At 42.5% G+C, this 21,158-nt stretch overlaps 1 protein-coding gene across 4 annotated transcripts in view; it reads right to left on the reverse strand.

Moving 5' to 3' along the window:
• The window catches only part of KDM4C (lysine demethylase 4C), a 424,788-nt gene that overhangs the window by 8,327 nt on the left and 395,303 nt on the right, over nt 1–21,158 (reverse strand). For all 4 annotated transcript variants that reach the window (XR_002771056.1, XM_003782886.2, XM_023507997.1 and 1 more), the window contains one exon: nt 4,505–4,624. Coding sequence is in view for 3 of the 4 variants with exons in the window: in XM_003782886.2 (XP_003782934.1) it covers nt 4,505–4,624 (120 nt within the window). In the remaining variant the exon portion in view is untranslated. The remainder of the gene's footprint in view (nt 1–4,504; nt 4,625–21,158) is intronic.

Raw genomic sequence — 21,158 nt, forward strand, 5'->3', positions numbered from 1 at the left:
AAAATTCTAAAAGAGAAAAAGGCAATTACAAAACTAAAAGAAAGTATGTTACACTAGGACTAGGATGATCAAGTATCCTGGAACTGAGAGGGTCCCCTGGGGAGCAGAATTCTCAGTACTAAAATCAGAGATGATCCCAGGGAAGCAGAGATGGTGGCTGGAACAGCGCTGAGAGTAAATGCTGACCCTTCTCTTTACCAGCTGTGTGCTCATGAACAGATGATAAAAAGATTGTTCTTTGTATTAATAATTATTACAAATCTAATCACATTTGTAAAATCAGTAACACCTATTTGGCAGGACTACTGTGAGGGTGAAATCATGTACATACTTATGCTATTTGGCACTGTGTAGTAGGTATTTAAGTTGTATCTATTTTTATAAATGTCTTTGCATATTCAATGGTGAAGTTGAATAATTAGACAGAAAACATAAAATGATCTCAAAAGGCCACTTGGTTTAACGAGGAATTTTAAACTACTTGTGCTTGAAAGATAATTTTAGTATTAGTCTTAACTTTTTCATTGAGTCTATAAATGTGCCCATAGTTTTATGTTGTGAGAACACTATAATTCAAGGAAGGTCCCACACTGATTACTAATTAGCCTAAATTTGAACATGTCCTCATTTTGTGATGCTTTTCATGTAGCAAATAGCTTTGCTATGTATAAAAAGCTTTACTTTTGCACTTATTGTTTAATTAAATGCAATTATTTTCTTTCAAATGATATAGTAACCCTTCTTTTCTAGGAGTCTCCAGTAATATCAGCCTGTTGTGATTTTTTGCCTAATTCTTGCCATTCTGATACAGAGAAGCTTCAGCACCTACCCTATTATAAATAACCTAAATCTACAACTTACCCATCCTCAAACTATAGCCTGCGGGCCACATGCGGCCCACCTAGGACATTTATCTGGCCCGCCAGGTGTTTTTGCTACCGCTGCCTGTCCTGCTTAGCAGCCGACTCGTCCCAGTGCCCTCAGTCCAGCCCTCCAACGGTCTGAGGGACAGTGAACTGGCCCCCTGTTTAAAAAGTTTGAGGACCCCTGACTTACACTATCACCAGTTCCATATCTAAAGGGGAAGATAAGCTTTATTCACACAAGCAACGCATATGCACACATCCTCCCCTCACTCCTCTTGGGTTTTTCTAGACCGTGAAGATGTTCTTTCTCTTCTAAGTTCTTCAAACTTCAGTGGACACCTTTAATTACTCTGTGCTCCAGTTCCAGATATAGTGCTTTACAATATACTCTTCCACTCAAGCTCTTCCTCTTTATCAACGTTTGAACAATATCTCTGTTGAAATTGGCAGTCTTATCATTCTCAAGCTGTTTTTCAATGTAACAGGCCTGAATCATATAGCTTTTTCTCTTACTTCAATCTGCCTGTTTTCACTCTCCTGTTTAGCCTGAGAAAGTTAACTTCTGCCACAATGCTATGGAAAATACTACAGTGTACTGGGGTTCTGAGATCTGCCCCTTTTTAAAGCCTTTCTGAAGGAATACAAATACGTATGTGCTATCCATGTTGTCTCCCTCATTCAAATTTAATTCATTCTCATTTCTAGTGAGAATCAAATAATTTCATTTTTTATTTTTTTGCTTCTGAATAATACTAATTTTTTAATTAAATCAAAACTATGTGTATCTGTGGGGCACAGTGTGCTGATTTGCTATACAATGTGGAATGCTTACATCAAACTGATTAACATAACTGTCACCTCACTTACTCATTTGTTGTGGTCACATGTGTATACTCTATCTACTCTTAATAGATTTGAATGTACCATTGCATTGGGCACAATAGGTGAGGTCTCACCAAATATCCTTCCTCCTCCCAACCTCCCCGCTCCCCATATTCTGGACTATAGTTGTGTTTTATCATTAGTATGAATGTGTAGGTGATTGTATATTGGTTTCATTATAGTACTGATTATGTTGGATATTTTTTTCCTTTCTTGAGATACTTTACTAAAAAGAGTATGTCTTAGTTCCATCCAGGTAAACATAAAAGATGTGAAGTCTCCAACCTTTTTTGTGGCTGCATAGTATTCCATGATATACATATACCACAATTTGTTAATCCACTCATGGGTTGATAGGCACTTGGGCTGCTTCCATGACCTGGCAATTATGAATTGGGCTGCAATAAATATTCTGGTGCAAATGTCTTTGTTGTAAAATGATTTTTGATCATCTGGATATATATTAGTAGAGGAATTGCAGAACTGAATGGTAGTTCTACTTTTAGTTCCTTGAGAATTCTCCAAATTTCTTTCTAAAAAGGCTGTATTAGTTTGCAATCTCACCAGCATGTAGACGTGTTCCCTTCTCTCCACATCCATGCCAATATCTGTAGTTTTGGGATTTTGTGATGTGGGCTAATCTTACTGGAGTTAGAGGATATCGCAAAGTGGTTTTGATTTCCATTTCTCTGACAATTAAAGATGTTGAACATTTTTTCATGTCTTTGTTGGCCATTCACCTGTCATCTACAGAGAACTTTCTGTTCAAGTCTCTTGTCCACAAAGAAATGGGGTTATTTGTTCTTTTCCTATTGATTAGTTTGAGTTCTCTGTGGATTCTAGTTATCAGACCTTTGTCAGAAATATAACCTGCAAAAATCTTCTCTCATTCTGAAGGCTGTCTGTTTGCTTTACTTATGGTGCTCTTGGCTGTACAGAAGCTTTTTAATTTGATCAGATCCCAGTAATATACTTTTGGTGTTGCTTCAATTGCCAGGGCGCCCTCCTCATAAAATATTTTCCCAGGCCAATTTATTCAAATGTTTTCCCTGAACTCTCTTCTAGTATTTTTATAGTTTCATGTCTTAAGTTTGAATCTTTTATCCAGTGAGAATCAAATTTTGTAAGTGGTAAAAGGTGACAGTCCAGCTTCAGTCTTCTACAGGTCACTAGCCAGTTTACCCAGTACCATTTGTTGAATAGGGAATCTTTCCCCCAGTGAATGTTTTTGAGAGGCCTATCAAAGATCAAATGATGATAAGTGGCTGGATTCAACCCTTGGTTATCTGTTCTGTTCCATAAATCTACCTCTCTTTTTTTTTGTGCCAGTACCATGCTGTTTTGATCACTATAGATTTATAGTATAGCCTGTCTGATAATGTGATACCTCCTGATTTGTTTTTATTTCTGAGTAATATATTGGTTATTTGAGGTTTTTTTCTGATTCCATATAAAATAAAGTACTATTTTTTCGAGATCGTTAAAGTATGACATTGGTATTTTAATATGGATTGCATTAAATCTGTAGATTGCCTCAGGTATGGATTCTTCCCAGCCATGAGCATGGTATGTTTTTCCATTTGTTAACATTTTCAGCTATTTATTTCCTCAGAGTTTCATAATTCTTCTTATGGAGATCTTTCAAGTCTTTTTTTAGGTAAATTCCCAGATATTTCATCTTCTTTGGCAACTACTATAAAAGGAATAGAGTCCTTGACTATATTTTCAGCTTGACTATTGCTAGTATATATAAAAGCTAATGATTTTTAAGTATTGATTTTTGTATCCTGAGATGCTGTTGTATTCCTTCATCACTTCTAAGAGTTTTGTAGTTGAGTCCCTGGGGTTTTCCAGATAAAAGATCATATCATCCACAAAGAGTGAGTTTTATCTCCTCTGACCCCATTTGGATACCCTTGATCACCTTCTCTTGCCTGATTGTGATGGATAAGACTTCCATTACTATGTTGAATAGCAGTGGAGACAATGGGCATCCTTGTCTAGTTCCAGATCTGAGTGGAAATGTTTTCAATTTTACTCCATTCAATATGATATTGGCTGTGGATGCCAGCATCCTTTGATGATTAGAACACTTAAGAAAATAGGCTTAGATGGGACATTTCTTAAACTGATAGAGGCCATCTACAACAAATTTCATTTTTTAATTGTATACATATTCTTTAATAAAATAGAGTTAGCTCCCTAGTGAACAGAATGTCAAACTGATACCTGTACTTCTCATTAAGCAAGCACTTCTTTAAGCTTGGGTGCATGAAAACCTCTAGCTCTGTGACATTAACTAGCCACATCTGCACCAACACCCCATTGGTCTAGGTTTATGGGGTTGCCCAGCGATATGGGGTACATGTTTTGCACCCAAAAGCCACAATCCTGGGGTTGCTTGTTGGAAAAACAGACTTCACTGTACTGGCTGAAGGTGAGGTGAGCCAGCCAATTAGTCTCTCCCCATATGACAGCAACAGGGGAAGCAGTCTGTCTTCTAGTCACTTAGCTTTTTGGTTTGAACTATATTCCTTATAACTAACCATTCATCAAATGTTGTTAGGGTTTCCCAGCATCCAATTTGGTGATAAAACTTCAGAGCTTTAACTAGGGTCATCAGACATTGAATCTTTGCCTCCTTCACAGAATAAGAGGTGCCCCAAATTCACGCGGCTTCTTCACACTTGATCTACTGTCTCCCTCTGGCTTCTCATGTCCATCCCACTAAGCATCAGAGAAAGGGCAGCACCCACCTGGTACATGTGCGCAACATTTGATCCAAAATATTTTGCTCCGTAGAGTTTGCCATCAGGCCATTTGACTTGAACAACTTCTCCCTCGGCAGGAGGGCCCAGCTTCACACAGTCTCGGCTCTACGGAATAAACAGAGACAGGCTTTTCCAAGCAAGTGCCTAAGCGACTGCATTTAGAGCAAATGATGAACTCCTGGCAATTAAAAGGAGTTATTGCCTCTGTGTTTTATGGCTTATGATCTCGCACGGGTGTTCAGAGGAAGAGATATGAGCCAAAGGAGTACTTAAAGATTCAGCCTACATCATAAAGTTGCAAAGGAACCACCATAATGCAAGCAGGAAAAAACAGCAGCATTTACATTTGCTATTTGACAAAGAATTGTTCAGGGGGTAACTAAAATTTGCAGGAACTGCTTTAGCTGAGGAATAGACCAGCTAATGATTTATAACACCTGACATTTATACAGCATTTTGCAATTAACAAAATGCTTTAGCTCACATCTCATTTGATCCTTATAATCACTTCAAGAAGTAAGCAGGGATTATTAATTATCCCCATTTTACTGACAAGGAAACTGAGCCTCCTAGGAGGCTCCTTTAAGTTGGGAAGATCTCTGGAAGAATGAACTTGAATGGGAAAAGAGCTGAGGATACTGGGTGGAAGTGGGTGGGGGAGAAACACAGTGAGATCAGAGCTGGTAGGACTTGCCCATGCAGCAGGCAAGGAACAGCAGGGTCACCTGCAGCTGGTGAGTTCATCCTGCTAGCACACCCCTTCAAAACCCCTGGAACTCCCTGTACAGGCATGTTGCCCAACAGCTCCTCCCACAGGTGGTGGCTCCCATAACCGCAGTCTGCTCACTTCCAGTCTTCTGCTCCACCACCTCCTAAGGCAGTGACTCAGAGCAAACTCCCCAGGAGGCTCATCCTGGAAGGCACCTTTTTTCTTTTCAATGTGGTGGGGAGTGGTGTAGGTAAATAATACATTTTCACAGACACAGTTCGCAAACTTTTAAATTTGAATGGTAAATTTTACTCTTTGCACATTTAGCAATTCATGATCTGCTAAATCTGGTATCTTACTGATGAGGCCAATCTGAATGACTGAAATGCACACTTGACCAATCAAGTTATCGATACAGCCTGGGCACATTCTGTGGTCTAAATAAGAGGCACGCACACTGGAAATACTTAGCTGTTTATAACTAGAAATTCACCATGTATTACTTCTTATTATTAATAGAAATTCTGCTTATGAAAGAGCAGCCATTTTACTCTCGGGCTAGGAAGTACCCACGAAAAGCGCAGCTGTTCATTTTTCTAACTGCAGACCATGCTTCCATTTAGAGCTACCAGCAAACAGAATAAAATAAGCCTGCTCAGAGTCTCTACTGAACTAACAGAGTGCACCTTAACTTAGTCAAATGAAAATAAGTTTATTCTTGGCCCTCATCAGCTTTGACCACAGGGCACGCAGAAGTGAAAGAGTGGGCTATCCAAATGCACTCTATATATGCCCTTGGGGTTAGCACCTCTCTTTCCATTTCCCTTCCAAAGATTTATGTGGTACTAAGACCACCGGAAGGCATAGCTTCTAAGTACATACTGAATGCATGTGTCTAGTCTCCTGGGTTAGGCAGTCACATCAGCTCCGGGATCACTCTGAGCTGAAACCCAGATGCTGGGGTAGCAGTGGGGGTAGCAAGGAAGAGCATGCTTCTGCCAACTGCTAAAGCTTCTTCCCTGGGGAGGAACTTCCATTAGGTAACACTTCTGGTTCTCCTTTGCTCCTCTACTGCCTCTTTCAAGAGGACTGGAGCACCGTGACTTTACTTTTGAGTTCTAAAGGAGCCCATATTGCCCAGACTATGCACCACAGTATATAAAAGTGCCACAGCAAACTCACAGGAAGGGACCTGTGGGATGCTTTCAGGGAAAGACTGACAGTGATGCTTGTGGGACACTAGTTTACTAATAACATTGTTACATTGTTTGCACCTAACTGACTTAACAGAATTGTTGGGTTATTTCTCTTGACTTTGAGGCCAGGTAAAACTGTGCTGAGATATCAGAGACACTGTGAGCCAAGGAAGTCAGTCTGGGGACCTCTGGCTTGCCTCCTCACCTGCCCTTTGTCCTTGGAGCTGCCTGCAGCAGAGAAATGCAGAGCTCTGCTCCTTCCACAGACAGGCACCTGCAGTTCCTGCACTGCCCGGCACTAGGCAACCCTGCCTCATTCCAAACCAGTATTAGAAAACCCTTTTGCTCACAGATATAAGCCTACTCCCCAATATCTGCTTTATTGGTAATGAAGGTGATATTTTAAACCCCTAAATCCTGACTCCTTAGTCTCTCTAAACTGCTTTTCCTTGGGCAGGATGAGACTATCCATCCTGGTATCCACTAGGAGCTTCTTGAATCCCAACAGAAGCAAGTCAAGGCCTCAGGGAATATGGGAGGCTATATAACCCCATTTACTTACCCACCACAAACAACTTCCAAGCGGGAGGGTTAAGGCATTCCTTTATCACTTAGGTCTTTAATTTTACAGATTTGACCTTCAACAGAAGTTTATTAACCTTTAAAATAAAACTCCCCCAAATAAATCGTGACCTGCAATTTTAGGTACCATACATGTATCAGCAAGGTGAGGCAATGCCATAGAAATGAGGCCTAGACAAGTATAAATTATGCTTGAGCAACTTAATAGAAAAATAGTTTTATTAATAAACTAAATGTATGCAAGTTTCCCAAGTGAAACCAATTCTTTTTTTTTTTTTTTTTTTTTTTTTTTGCAGTTTTTGGCTGGGGTTGGGTTTGAATCTGCCACCTATGACATATGGGGCTGGTGCCCTACCCTTTTGAGCCACAAGCGCCACCCTGAACCAATTCTTTTTAAAAAGTGTTTTTGAAAACAAAATGTCTGAGGTACAGTTTGATATCTTTTCCCACTACTTGGTAAATTCACCCTTTAATCACAGCAAATCTTAGCTTGGCATTGAAAATGACCTCAGCTGGGCACGGTGGCTCACACCTATAATCCTAGCACTCTGGGAGGCCAAGGCAGGTGGATTTCCTGAGCTCACAGGTTCAAGACCAGCCTAAGCCAGAGCAAGACCTCATCTCTAAACACAGGTGGGCATTGTGGTGGGTGCCTATATTCCCAGCTACTTGGGAGACTGAGGCAAGAGCATCTCTTGGGCCCAAGAGTTTGAGGTTGCTGTGAGCTATGATGCCATGGCACTCTACCAGGGGTGACAAAGTGAGACTCTGTCTAAAAAAAAAAAGAGAGAAAAGAAAATGACCTCAAAGAACTCTTTACAGCTCAGCCCCCACCTCATGTTGCCCTGTCACAGCCACAAAGATCGAGTTTATCATCTTTCATGTCAAACTTTAGAGAAGACACTTCAATTTACTTTCCCAATCTTCTTGCTGTCTGAACTTTTTCTTTTTTCATAGAATAAAATCAATAAATTATCTAAGAAGAGAAATCCAGGCAGGAGGGAGGATTATTAACTATGATGGCTACCTCTCACCCTTTCCCGAGTCACTTAGCTGTAGGTGGATACGTGGTGATTTGCGTGTAACTTTATTCGGTATGTATAATTCATTATTTACTCCCAGCCACTTTCCACATGGCTTTAAAGTAGCTCAGAGTAGAACATGAAAGACTTTATTTCTGTTACACCTAATTTTGTCCATAAAGAAATGGAGTCAATTTATCAGCTGTCTCACATGGAGTTTGCCAGAAACTTTCTCTATGTGGGGTATAAATTTAAACAAGAATAAAACTAGAAGGTGGTGCCTGTGGTTCAAGGAGTAGGGTGCCGGCCCCATATACTGGGGGTGGCGGGTTTAAGCCCGGCCCTGGCCAAAACTGCAAAAAAAAAAAAAAAGAATGAAACTAGAAACACGTAGACTAATGAAAAGAAGTTGAAGGTTTGATATTTTGGCTTCCCTAATCCCTCCAAAGCAGCTTGAAGCTAACAAATTGTTCTAACACCCCCTTACTAACTACCTACTGTGCATGAGCCACTAGGAGGCAGTAATGCCCAGCTACCCAAAGTAGAAACAGGCTGAGTACATTGCATCCACGCGTGACAGGGCTGCCACACTAAGCCCCAGTGCTCTGTAGGGCGGGAGTCTCACATTTCCTTGCAAGGAATGAGATCTATGGGACTTCAATCAGAGCAGGACTTTGATCTACAAATGGGGTTTCTGACTAAGATTTCATTCAGGGGAAAAAAAGTTTCTTTTAAAAATTAAAGGTCTAAAAAAATTAAAAGTCTGAAAATGGTGAATTTTAGTTTCTGGAAAAAAACAGCTTGAGTGGTCTGCCCTCTGTCCTAAGGGTTCCCAGCTGGCTCACACACCCCTCGGCATGAGGAACCAGGCCTGGAGCACAGCTTCTCACAGTGTGTCCCTGGCACTGGGGCCCCACATTAGAAATGAAGATTCCAAGGCCTGCTGAAGTTCTCTGACTTAGGGGATTTTTTAGAGCAATCTAGAATTTAAGATCAGTTATTAAAGGACGTAAAATGCTAAGGAGACCTTTCCTAATGCAGTTCTTAGCGTGCTATTGAGGTAAACAAACACTTTTGCTGGAAAATTACATGCATTAAAACCTTGACTAATGCATTTTTTTCAGTTGCTGTCTAGACCTTTTGAAGCAGTTTGCCTTCACTGACACAAACAGCTCTTTGCCATTTGCTGCACTGCCTTCAGGGATGTGTAAATGCGCCCAAAATTTACCAGAGCCTGTTCACAAGGACACAAGTGTCTGGAGCTGCCAGTAAGCCTGTAGCTAGAGGAATAAGTAGATGATGTGAAAATTAAAGACAGAAATCATAACCACAGTCAAGAGTGGACTTTTAGCTGTGGTTAGCTACTTAAAGGACCATAGCAGTTCTCAACCTGTGGGTTGCAGGGGGTTGAAGGATCCTTTCACAGGGGTCGCCTAAGACCAGCCTGCATTATCAGATATTTACATTATGACTCATAACAGTAGTGAGATTATAGTTATGAAGTAGCAATGAAAATAATTTTATGGTTGGGGGTCACCACAACAGGAGGAACTGTATTAAAGGGTCGCGGCATTAGGAAGGTTGAGAACCACTGGACTAAGACAAGGCATCAACCCAGGGCAAGAGGGCAGTGTCATACCACATTTCTGCCCAAGTCAGGGCCACACACCTGATTTGTTCTACCAACTAAAGAGAAAAGCTCCACTGCCAGTCTGATTATTGAAATTCTAAAGCCACCGTGCTCTTGGAACTCTTACTGGATACCCTTGAAAGGGATCCTTAGAAACTGCTGTCCTTGAACGTGGCCTGTCTTAGCCCTATCCTCAGCCTCATCCCAACTGCTACCTGACAGTATGACCCAGGAGCAGTCAACCCCATCTATGAGCCCAGTGCACCAGGTGAAGACATGACACATGCCTTCACAGTAGTCAATCGGCATATAGTCTGGCATCTCTGGCAGTCCCCCTTGGGGAAAATGCTTCAGTGACCTGGAGTGAAATGATGCCAGCAGCTGCCAGCACTGAGAGGTAATTACCTGCTCATTACTGGACTCTGGCAGGGATTAAGAACACTGATAGCCACATTAAGAATCATAGTGGCTACCTGTCATCGTATGGCTACCCAGTGCCAGAACTGCCTTCTCCCATGGAGCCTAGTGAGGACAGAGCTGGCCTGCCTTGACAGTGCTGACCACCACCAGACACTCCTCCCTAGCTTCCCTGGCACACAAACAGCAACAGGGTCTGGCCAGTGGGCTGTACCTGCCTGGGATTTAGAACCTATGATTCGAGATGCAGAAAAACAAGTAGAGGGGGAGAGTTCTCTCAGAGGCAGCAGCGGCAGCAGCACTTGGATGCTGACCACGCGAGGTGGGGCAGCCACATTCTCCCTGGACCGGGTTTGAGGCCTGGGCCTGCAGCTGAAACTGTGTAGCCTCTCCTGTCCTTGCCTGTATTCTGTCCCTTGGTCTTCGGCATCCCTGGAGACTCTGTGAGCTCCCAACAAGCTTCTGGGGAGCCTGAATCCGAATTGGCTCCTGTGTCTCACTAGTAATGAACCTGACTGGTAAGAAGCTACTGGTTTAGGTGATAGCAGAACCCTCCTCTCACAAAATGGAAATCTTTCACTTAAATATGGAAGATAAAACTGGAGAACTTTCTACACCATGCAGTACAGAGGGCCCAGTACAAATCTCCCCAAAAGAAGGGAGCATACTGGCAAAAGGGCCAGCCTGTTCACAAGTCTTGGCCCTAGAAGAATGGTGGTGGTCTCCCAAGTTCTCAATATGTCCCCCATTCTTGGACATATCCTCTCTGAGGATATGCACAAGAAGGGATCCCAGACGTAGAGGTCACTAGGCACCTGAGTGTCGGGGTCGTCCCTTTCTGGATGCCACTTATCAGGGCCCAGGACTGGTTGTTCTCCGGCCCTGGCTTAACTAGGTTCCGGAAGCGGACTGCTATGCTGTTATCCCACTCAGGGACAATTGCTCTTAGGTGTCTGAGGGCTATTTACTTTAGTTGAACGGAGAGAGACATATAATCTTCGAGAGAGTAAAGCAGTCTTCTTAGAAAGATAGATCTTAGTCTTTAGCAGAGCTTAGTGATCTTCAGCAGAGAGATGCTGCGCTGGCGTTCTGCAGGCAGGAGAAGTGACAGAGTCAGAATAAGCAGGTCCATGATAGAATGCGTACGCCTCGGACTGCCCGCTCCTCCAGCCTAATATAAAGCCGATCTCATGCCTCTCAACACCACAGGTGTAGAGACTGCCAATTCACTGATGCTCTCATCTCTCGAGCTCTCTCATGCTTGTTAGAAGAGCTAAATCCCTCTCCATGCCCTTTTCACCAAGGTGTTCCATTATTGAGCTATACAGGTGTTTAGCCAGAGGCTATATGGGCTGCTATACCTGAGCAACAGCAGGCTCTTAGGAATCGCCACCCAAGAGGCTGCTCTGAGGAGGACACGCCACTTTATAGACTTCTTATTAAATATAAGTCACAAGCATCCTCCATGTAGACATTAGCAAAGGAGAAAAAACTTTAAAACTATTTTTTACAAACAATTTTTTGTTCTGAGCTCCTACTATATATTGATTAGAGGAAAACTGTGGTTTTTAAAGATAGAAAACTGAAAACAATCCATATTTCCATCACCTAGAAATGATCACTGTGACCATTTGATATTTTTTCTTGTGCTTCTGGGTTTTTTTTTTTGTTCTATTTTTTATGTTCTATTTTGTAAGATTTGGACATCCTCTATATACACACACTCATACAGAGACAACCTCTCCCCCCAGAGGACTGGTCTTATTTTCTTTCACATAAGGGCACGGCTGAGCTCCCTGAAAGAGGCAGATGAGGCCGCCTTTAGTCAAGAGCTCAGTATTGTGGTCCATGCCGTGCTCCTTCTCTCATTCCACGGCATTTTTTTTTGGGGGGGGGAGACCCTTTCATTTTAGGTGGGGGTAAAATACTCATAAGAAAAAATTACCATTTTAACCACACCTCATTGTACATTTCAGGGATATTAAGTATATTTATGTTGCTGTGAAACCACTGTCACTCTCCATCTCCAGTAGATTTTCATCTCCCCAAACGGAAACACTCTATTCCTACATCAGCTCCCCATTCCCCCTCCCCTAGGGCCCTGCTAACCACTCCTCTGCTTTCTGTCTCTATGAATTTGGCCTTTCTAGGTACTTCATGTGAGTGGAATGATGCAATATTTGTCCCCTGGTGTACATTTATAGTTTTGCTATTTGCCACCATCATGGACATTTTCTGAGTTATCATTTCTTCAAAATCTGTTTTACTCAATGAAAAAATGCAACAGAACAGGTATGCCAAAATTAACTGAGCCACTCTTCCACTGTTAGCTATTTAGGTCATACCAACTCTCCCCTATCATATATAATGCAATTGTGTATTGTTCTCTATAAATCTTTGTCCAAATTACTGACTACATTCTTAGAATAGACTCCTAGAATAGGGATTTTACTTAGTAAAAAGGTACATCAACTATTTATAAAGTTAATTTCATCAGTTTTGAAAAATTCAACATCAGACTCATTTCTCTAGTGCAGTAAATCTAATCTTAACTACCCCAGAAGCTTCTCACCCAGTTGGTCCAAAGTAGGTGCAAACTGAATGCCCTTTGGACATTCTGATGCTCAGCCTGGTTGAGAATGACTGTCCTAGGAGTTGCCTTGCAGTGCAAACTACACATTCTACGTACAGAGAAAGAACCAGTTCTATGTCCCATCCTCTGGCTGCATCTTCAAAAGTCTTCCAACATGCTAAAAAGAAAATCCAGGGGCGGCACCTGTGGCTCAGTGGGTAGGGCGCTGGCCCCATATACCGAGGGTGGTAGGTTTGAACCCGGCCCCGGCCAAACTGCAATAAAAAATAGCCAGGCGTTGTGGCGGGCGCCTATAGTCCCAGCTACTCAGGAGGCTGAGGCAAGAGAATCGCCTAAGCCCAAAAGGTGGAGGTTGCCATGAACTGTGACGCCACAGAACTCTACCGAGGGTGACAAAGTGAAACTCTGTCTCTAAAAAAAAAAAAAAAAGTCCAGATGCCCCACCTTGGGGTGACTGTACCTCAGTGTGTCTTATGCTGGTTACAGAAAGCTGGCATTTCAGGCTTAGGGTTCCTTCCACACTGGCACTGATTATTTCAGGAAACTCCAAGTCTGATGTCCAGTTTTCCTTTTTAAAACCCTTTTTCTTTTCTTTTTGAAGGGAAGCACACGCACACACACACATACACACAATCCTTTCTAGAACCCCAACATGCTGTGGCTGTCGCTGTTAAGGTGGAATGACACCCACCTTGCTCCTTCAAGTAGCCAAATTCTTTTCCACTGGCCATACTTGACCAGTGCCCTGAGACAGGACTATACCCATTTTCTAAACAACAGTGTCATCTTCACAGAAAGAACAGCTCTAACACTCAGTAAATTCCTGAGGCCACCTGGTATGTTAGTATGCACTGCCCTTCAGCTGTAAGAGTGGACAAGGTGCCTGGGTAAAGTACTCAGGACTCAAATGTGGAGACTGTTTTATTATTCTGAAAATTAATATTATAGCATTAAGCCTCAGATGATATATTTACCAGAGAAGCCAAATCTTTATTATACTAGAAATAGGTGAGATTCTGGCATGCAGAAAAGCACATCAAGTACAAAGTTAGGCAACTTCTTTTGAAAATCATTTTTCTGGTTCCTTCAAAGTAAAACTAGTAACTAGAAACAAATGTGATGGTACGGAGTCTGACCACCTGAGGGCCTATGGGAGAGGGATGCAGGGAGGCAGTGGTGTGGGGGCAAGGGTGGTGGCACAGAGCACTGACAAGAGGTTCTCCACAGTCCCCGACCTGGACAGGCCTCCTCCCCCTCCCGTACACACAGAGCATGCCCTCTGGGCTCAGCTCTGAATGCAGCATTAGGCAACAGAGGCAAAAAGATGCAGCCCTCTCAGAGGATTCAGATCCAGGTGCAGACTCAAGTATTTACACAGCATCTGTACTACCAGGTACCGTGTGTGATGACACGTAACAGGCAAGGAGGTGGGAACTGTGTCCACAACTCAGCCTTCTATGATGCCAACTGTGTTCAGGCCTCTTCCATGCTAAACACCCTCCACACAAAGTGTCCCAATTACAGAGTCCCAACTTAGGACAAGCTGTGCCGAAGCAGCAATATGGCTTCACAGGCAGATGTCAAAGAGCGAGGCAGCTCCCTGGGGCCTGAGCACTGTTGAGAGTCTCTGGCATCCCCAGATTGGTTCCACATGGGGTCCAGAGTTGGGCAGACTCTCCTGATGACTGTGTGGAGTGGCCACATAAGACAGAGTGGCCCTGACCCTTTCTTCTGCCTCTAGAGATCCCACCAATGGCCCTAGATAAACGCCCCATCACAGCAGGAGCAGACTGCTAAAAACACCAGACATATAAAGTACTTAAATTCAGAATTTATTATGGTTAAAGCTTCTGATACTTCCTCTTGGATCTTTTTTTTGGTAACCTCTCCTTATTTAAAAGTATGGATGACATAGGCTTAAAAGATGGAACTAAGTCTTGGGCTTAGGGACCCCTCTGGCCACAGAACCTGACCAAAAATTACTGGCTGCCACTGCCATAATAATCACCACCACCGGAGCCAAAACACTATCTGAATGTTTATTATGTGTTGGGCATCACAATAACTGCTTTTTTTTTTTGGAGTCTCATTCCATTGCTCTGGGTAGAGTGCTGGCATCATAGCTCACAGCAACCTCAAACTCTTGGGCTCAGGCAATCCCACTGCCTCAACCTCCCAAGTAGGTGGGAGGCATCTGCCACAATGCTTGGCTAGTTTTTCTATTTTTAGTGGAGACAGGGTCTTGCTTTTGCTCAGGATGCACAATAACTGCTTCATAAATTACAATCCAATAATCCCAACAATAATGCTAGTATTTACTACCATCTCCATCAGACAGATGAGGAAACGGGTGTTAACTCCCTTACCCGAGGTCACGTGGCTAGTTAGCAGAGCAAAGGCACACTGGGTCTGTCATTCCCACCATGGGAAATGGCAAAGGCCAGCTGCAGTGACAGTCACCATGTATGCGGCACCCTCTGCTGAGCACCCTGGACTGCAATTCCTTATACCCAAATAAGGGGGACATTTTCTATCTACGCAGGACAGATTTTCCCCTTCTTTATAGTTATTGGCAGGGACTAAAATGCATGAGAGGAATAAAATATTTTATTGTGTCAATAAAAATTTATGTTGCAAAACGGAGAAAGACAGGCTTGAGGTGGATTTCTCTGTAGTGGTTTCTAAAAATAAATGTCAGTTCTAAAGCTAAAAAAAGAAAGATGAGAGGAAAGATAAGGGCAAGGATGAGCATGGAGGGGAAAGAGGGCCGTCTCGTGGTACAGGAAGGCCAGAAGAGCCTGCTGGCTCCCGCTCTGTTCCAGGGTCTGCACTCCTGCCCTCAGCACGCCCTTCACCCACCCAAACACTGAAGCAATGCACAGCATGGCTCCCAAGGTCGAGGGTCAGCTGTCCAGTGTCAGAGACCTGTTACCCCGCACCAGGGGTACTTAACCTCTTACTTCTTGGTTTTCTCTCAGTAAAAAGGAGGTATTAACACCACCTTGCAGGGCTACTGGGAGAATCCGAGCTAATGGATATTTTCAAGAAGAGAACAGAAAAGCAGAGCACGCTGCCTGGCAGCTGGTGGCTGTTGAGTGAACTATGTCTGGATTTAATTCCTATCAACAGGGAACACCTATAGGACAACAGGGAGGGGGGGAAAAACCCTTGCAAGAAGGTGAGCCATGGGATTAAAATTAGAGAAGAAAAGTCTAGAACGCCAAGAACCTCGTCCAGGAGTCCTCAAACTTTTTAAACAGGGGTCCAGTTCACTGTCCCTCAGACCGCTGGAGGGCTGGACTGTGGGCCCTGGGACGAGTCAGCTGCTAAATAGGACAGGCAGCAGCAGCAAAAACACCAAGCGGGCTGGATAAATGTCCTAGGCAGGCTGCATGTGGCCCACGGGCCGTAGTTTGAGCACACCTGACCTAGACTATGAGAGAAGTGGTGCTGAAACTGAACACACGAAACAGAAGGCCGACTGCAAAAGAAGATCAGAGGTGTTATTCTAGTTGAAACCTAAAGCAACCTGGTAGGGTAGGTGGGAGTGTCAACATCCCTCTACAGCTTAACCAGCGCAATGACTTGCCTAAGGTCACATGGCTAGTCAGTAGATGGGTGGGTGGTCATTCACTTAAAATGGAATTTTCCAGCCTTTCTTGTGTTGGGGAACAAAAGAAAAATAATGAATAAAAGAGATGTGCTTTACTTAATGTAACTCTTCATTAGAAAACACAGGCATCAAATTTTCTTTAAACTATTCAATAAAAAAAAAAAATTCTTTAAAAATAACAAAGGATTTAAGTTCCTACATCAGAGAACTACGGTATAAGGCTGATACATTAAACAGAGATTATTAGCATCTATATGGTTCTTACATTCCAGAGAGCTTCAAGACGCCTCAAGAGATAAGAGATCCAAAGTAAAATGTTGACAATCTGAAAAGATCCAGATAAGGAAAACTGAGGTAAAAGAGTAAGAAAACATGGAGTTCTCAAAAGGGTTCAGGTCCTTAAGAAAAATAATATTTTCCCCTTGATTATAAAAATAAAACATGTTCATATGGAAACTATAAGAAGGTTGAAAATCACAATCACCTGTGATTACGCTCTCCAAAGATAATCAGTACATTCTGATGTACTTCCTTTGAGGATTTTCCTTTGCATATTTATATATTTATACATAATTGGGATCATACGGTATATACAATTTTGAGCCTGATTTTTCCATTTCTTATATTGCATCATTAAATATCCTTTGAGAACATGATTTTTCATAGTTGCATAAATAATTCATTTAACCTTTCTCCTAGTTGCACTGGTGAGTGTTCAATGTCCAGAGCAAAGGAACAGAGAGTCGTCCTGCATGTACTGGCCAGACTCTGTCTGGGGCACTGTTTCCACATCTGAGAGCAACATTTTGAGTAAGACATCACCCAAGAAAATTTCATCCTGGGAGCGTCCTGGAGGAAGGGCATTCTGAAACCACTTTGGGTTCATTAAGTTGTTCACTTAGTCCTCATGACTGAGGAATGAGGACTGCTTTGTTCGCATCTGAGAAGACTTAGCAATGACCAAATAGCTCTCTATGAATGTGTCAGAAAAAATGCATTTATCCAGATTTCTACAACATCAAGAACCAGGACTTGCTCTTGGGTACTTCAAAGAGGCAGCATTTATATTCCATTCCACATATAGAAGCCAAGGCTTCTGAACAATCACAGCAATGAATGAGTGAGCTCCCAGCCACTTGCAGTGTTCCATGACAGGTGAAGTCGAGGAGACATCCCAGTGGGTAGGGAAGTCACAGATGAGTTGGGGAGAGGGAAGGCACACTCCCCTCAGCCTGCCTTACCTATGCAGCAACCCTGAACCTAGCTACAGTGACTCAGACCAGAGACTGCTTGGCCAAGGTTCCCTTAAGCCATGGTCTATCCCCCAGTCTTCCTAGAAGCAAGGGTGGAACTGGGACCCTGGAACTGGATTTCTCAAATCCCACTCTAGTGCTCTTCCTGCTCACCAAATCTTGGGCACAGACAAGAAAAAGAACAGTAGGAAAAATCCAACACACACACATACTCACCTCCTCTCACTTCTCTTCTTCCTTAATCTAATCTCAGCTACTTGATGGCTCCCCCTCCTTTAGCTCTTTATAATGTCAGCTTCTTCTCTGGTCAGAGAAAGGGAGTGCTCTCGGGATCAACACCCCCAGGAGCGCCTGTCAGTGCAGCACGACCCTGCTGTCTGTGGGTCACAGAAGGTCTGGCTTAACTTAACTGGATGACACCCCAATGGGGGGAACAAAAGATGAAAGCAACAGGTATATGGGTCTTGCCACTGCTGCAAAGAAAGAGTTTACAAAGCTTCTTCGGTAAAACGTGCCACTGCAAGGAGACATCAAGGTCACTCCTGGGCTGCAACCTAAGGATAGTTCAGCTCCGCTTGTTTCCAGATGATGCTCTAATGCACAAATGGCACACCGTGCCTGGTGATGGGGGGCTGTGTGCCCACACAAATAGCTAAGTTTTAGTTCTCGACCTTTCCCAAGCGGCCCCTGCCTGTACTCCTTCACCCTGAGCACAAAGGAGGCCAGCAGGGCTGCGGGCTCAGGGAAAAGGGACAGCGTATGCCCAGGTGATTCCACTGCTGATAGAGAGGACTATGGACTGCTCATTGTTTTCCTCCCCTGCCAGAATGGGAAAAGGCCTCAGAAGTAGGCCAACATCCCTATTTTAAAGAGAAGGGCTCCATTCATGGGTTGATGGAGTTCTTTCATGACTTGGCAATTATGAATTGAGCTGCAATGAACAATCTGGTGCAAATATCCTTGTTGCAAAGTGATTTTTGGTCTTTTGGATATATACCTAGTAGAGGAATTGCAGGATAAATAGCAGGTCTACTTTTAGATCCCGGAGAGTTCTCCAAACTTCTTTCCAAAAGGAATGTATTAGCTTGCATTCCTTAGTAAAATATCTCAAGAAGGAAAGAAAAAGTATCCAATGTACTCAGTACCTTTATGAAACCAATCTATAATTACTCACACTTTCTTATGAAAGATAGATCACAACTATGGGCTAGGATGAAGGAGAGAAGTAGAGGAGGATGGGAGGAGAGTGGGGAGGTTCGACAGAGGGAGGGTAAACAATGGGACCACACCTATGGAGCATATTGTAAGGGTACAAGTCAAATCTACCAAGTATAGAACATAAATGTCTTAACACAACAAGTAAATGAGGTGAAAGCTATATTAATTAGTTTGATGTAAGCATTCCAAATTATATAAAAAAATCAACACACTGTACCCCACAAATGCATAAATGTATTCATGATCTATGTGTATATGACTTAATAAAAGGAAAAAATAAATAAATAAAGAGAAGGGCTGAATAGCAACATGGCCTGCAGAGTCACAACTCACCAAGAGTTGGCTATAATGGAATTTAATTTGCATTTCACAGCCCAGCGGTACAAGGTTTTGAGCAAACGAGTGACACCTGGAAAGGATTTTAAATAAGGGATTAAAAGGGGGAGCCAGGAAGGGGTGAAGACAAGCCAAAGGATTTGTGAGAATATGACGTGCCAAACATGTCAGCTCACATTATGTCAAATTCAGAAGCAGAAGAGTACGGAACATTTATGTACAAATTAATTAATATGGAATTTCCTCAAAGTTGTCAATGTGTTCCTGACCATAGCAAAAAACGTGAGCAACTCCATTCTATAAATATTTTCCAGGTAAGCTACTGCCTCTATCTCTGTTAGTTCAACATGTCCTTCCTTTTAGATTAAATGCAAATGCATAAAGTAAAGCAATTATGTTCATAACCGACTGTTTTATGAAGAACAGGACGTGTGTAATTACTACCAGCATATTTCACCAGAGACTGGTCTGTCACAAATGGTAGACAGATAAATAGGATGGTTGAGGAGAGGATAATGAATCTATTTACTCAAACACTATTACCCTTAAAAGGAAGTAAGAAACTCCCCCAAATGATTCTTGTGTTGTCAAGAAACGGTCATATCAAAATAATCTTAATATGAAATTAAGGAGAATTTTGTTGTTTGTAGACTCCCAGGCAAGGAGAATGAAAATGATATGCAGATACCACAACATTGTCAGAATTATCCCAACAAGAGCTTTTAATCCACAAAGGCTTAAACACACAGCTTTACTGATGTATTCAAACATGGAATGCCCACTTCAGAATTACATCAAGGATTATGTCATGCCCCCATTCTGATATTCAAGGAACCTTTGAAGTAGAAATTTCTCTTTTCTTTTCACACAGGTTATTAGCCTTTGTTTGAAGCCTGATTCTTGGTGCATTCCTACTTGCTTAATGAACACTGGGTAGTCAGTCAATTAATATTTCAATTGTGATACGATCTTTTTTCAATCTACCAAAAAAGAACAAGGTTAGCATTCTCAGTTACTTTCCTTGAAACAGACACGCTCGATTCTGAAATGACATAGATTTGTACATAAAGACAACTGGGAACCAATACAAAGAGGGGGCGATCCCAGGGTTGATGGGCACCTGAGAGTTGGGGGGCTGGAGGAAATGCTGGAGCCAGAAGAGCTGAGACTAGCTTTCACAGAGGAAGACAGACTTCAGGGATTAAAAAGAATGCAGATAAGCAGATAGAAGATAAAAGGAGATGGCTCTGCCTACAACAGCTTTAAACACTCATCCAATTAGCAATGACAATAACAATCCATAGGATGCAATCCTAGCTTTTAGCATGTTAATATGGTGCCCATTCAAATGAATATCGCTTCTATGTAGGTCTAAAAAATCCTGAGAGGATATACAAGAAGCATTTCTAAATGTGGATGGTGCAGGGACATGAACTTTTCATCTTATATCCTTCATATTGCCTGAACTTTAGCCAGCTGTGGGTATGTTATGCAAAACATTGTACAGCTATGATTGCTAATATTAGCTGCTAATTCTTATCATTACTGTTAACTACACACATTTTGTCTACTGACATTAGTCACCAATTCTTTCCCTTTGAAAAAGATAAATGAACCTCAAAAATGAAGGATGTTCAAGACTCTGTAATGTCATACACTCCATCTCTTTCAGAAAATAAGGGCTCTTCCCAAGACAGCACAGTAGATGTATCAACCTCTATGTTCCTTCATAGCGCAAGAGCCCTGGTGAGGGCAGGGACAGCCAACTAATGGAGAGGGTGAGTAAAAGTTCCAGAAGAGAGTACGCAGGCTGCATGTACAGGAAACAGAGGAAGAGCAAAATCAGGTAAACAAGTGCTGAAGAGAGCTCAGGTCTACAAATATGTGGTTACGTTCAATTTAAATTTCTGGGTCAAGATGGAAATCCCCAAAGGGTAAAAATAATGCATCATTTTTGGTGGCCATATTGTCATATTGAAGAATCTCTTGGCTCGGCGCCTATAGCTCAACCGGCTAAGGCGCCAGCCACGTACACCTAAGGTGGCGGGTTTGAATCCCCAGCCCGGACCC

The sequence above is a fragment of the Otolemur garnettii genome, unplaced genomic scaffold (genome assembly GCF_000181295.1).
Source record: "Otolemur garnettii isolate 467f Iridium unplaced genomic scaffold, OtoGar3 scaffold00006, whole genome shotgun sequence".
Classification (NCBI taxonomy): Eukaryota; Metazoa; Chordata; class Mammalia; order Primates; family Galagidae; genus Otolemur; species Otolemur garnettii.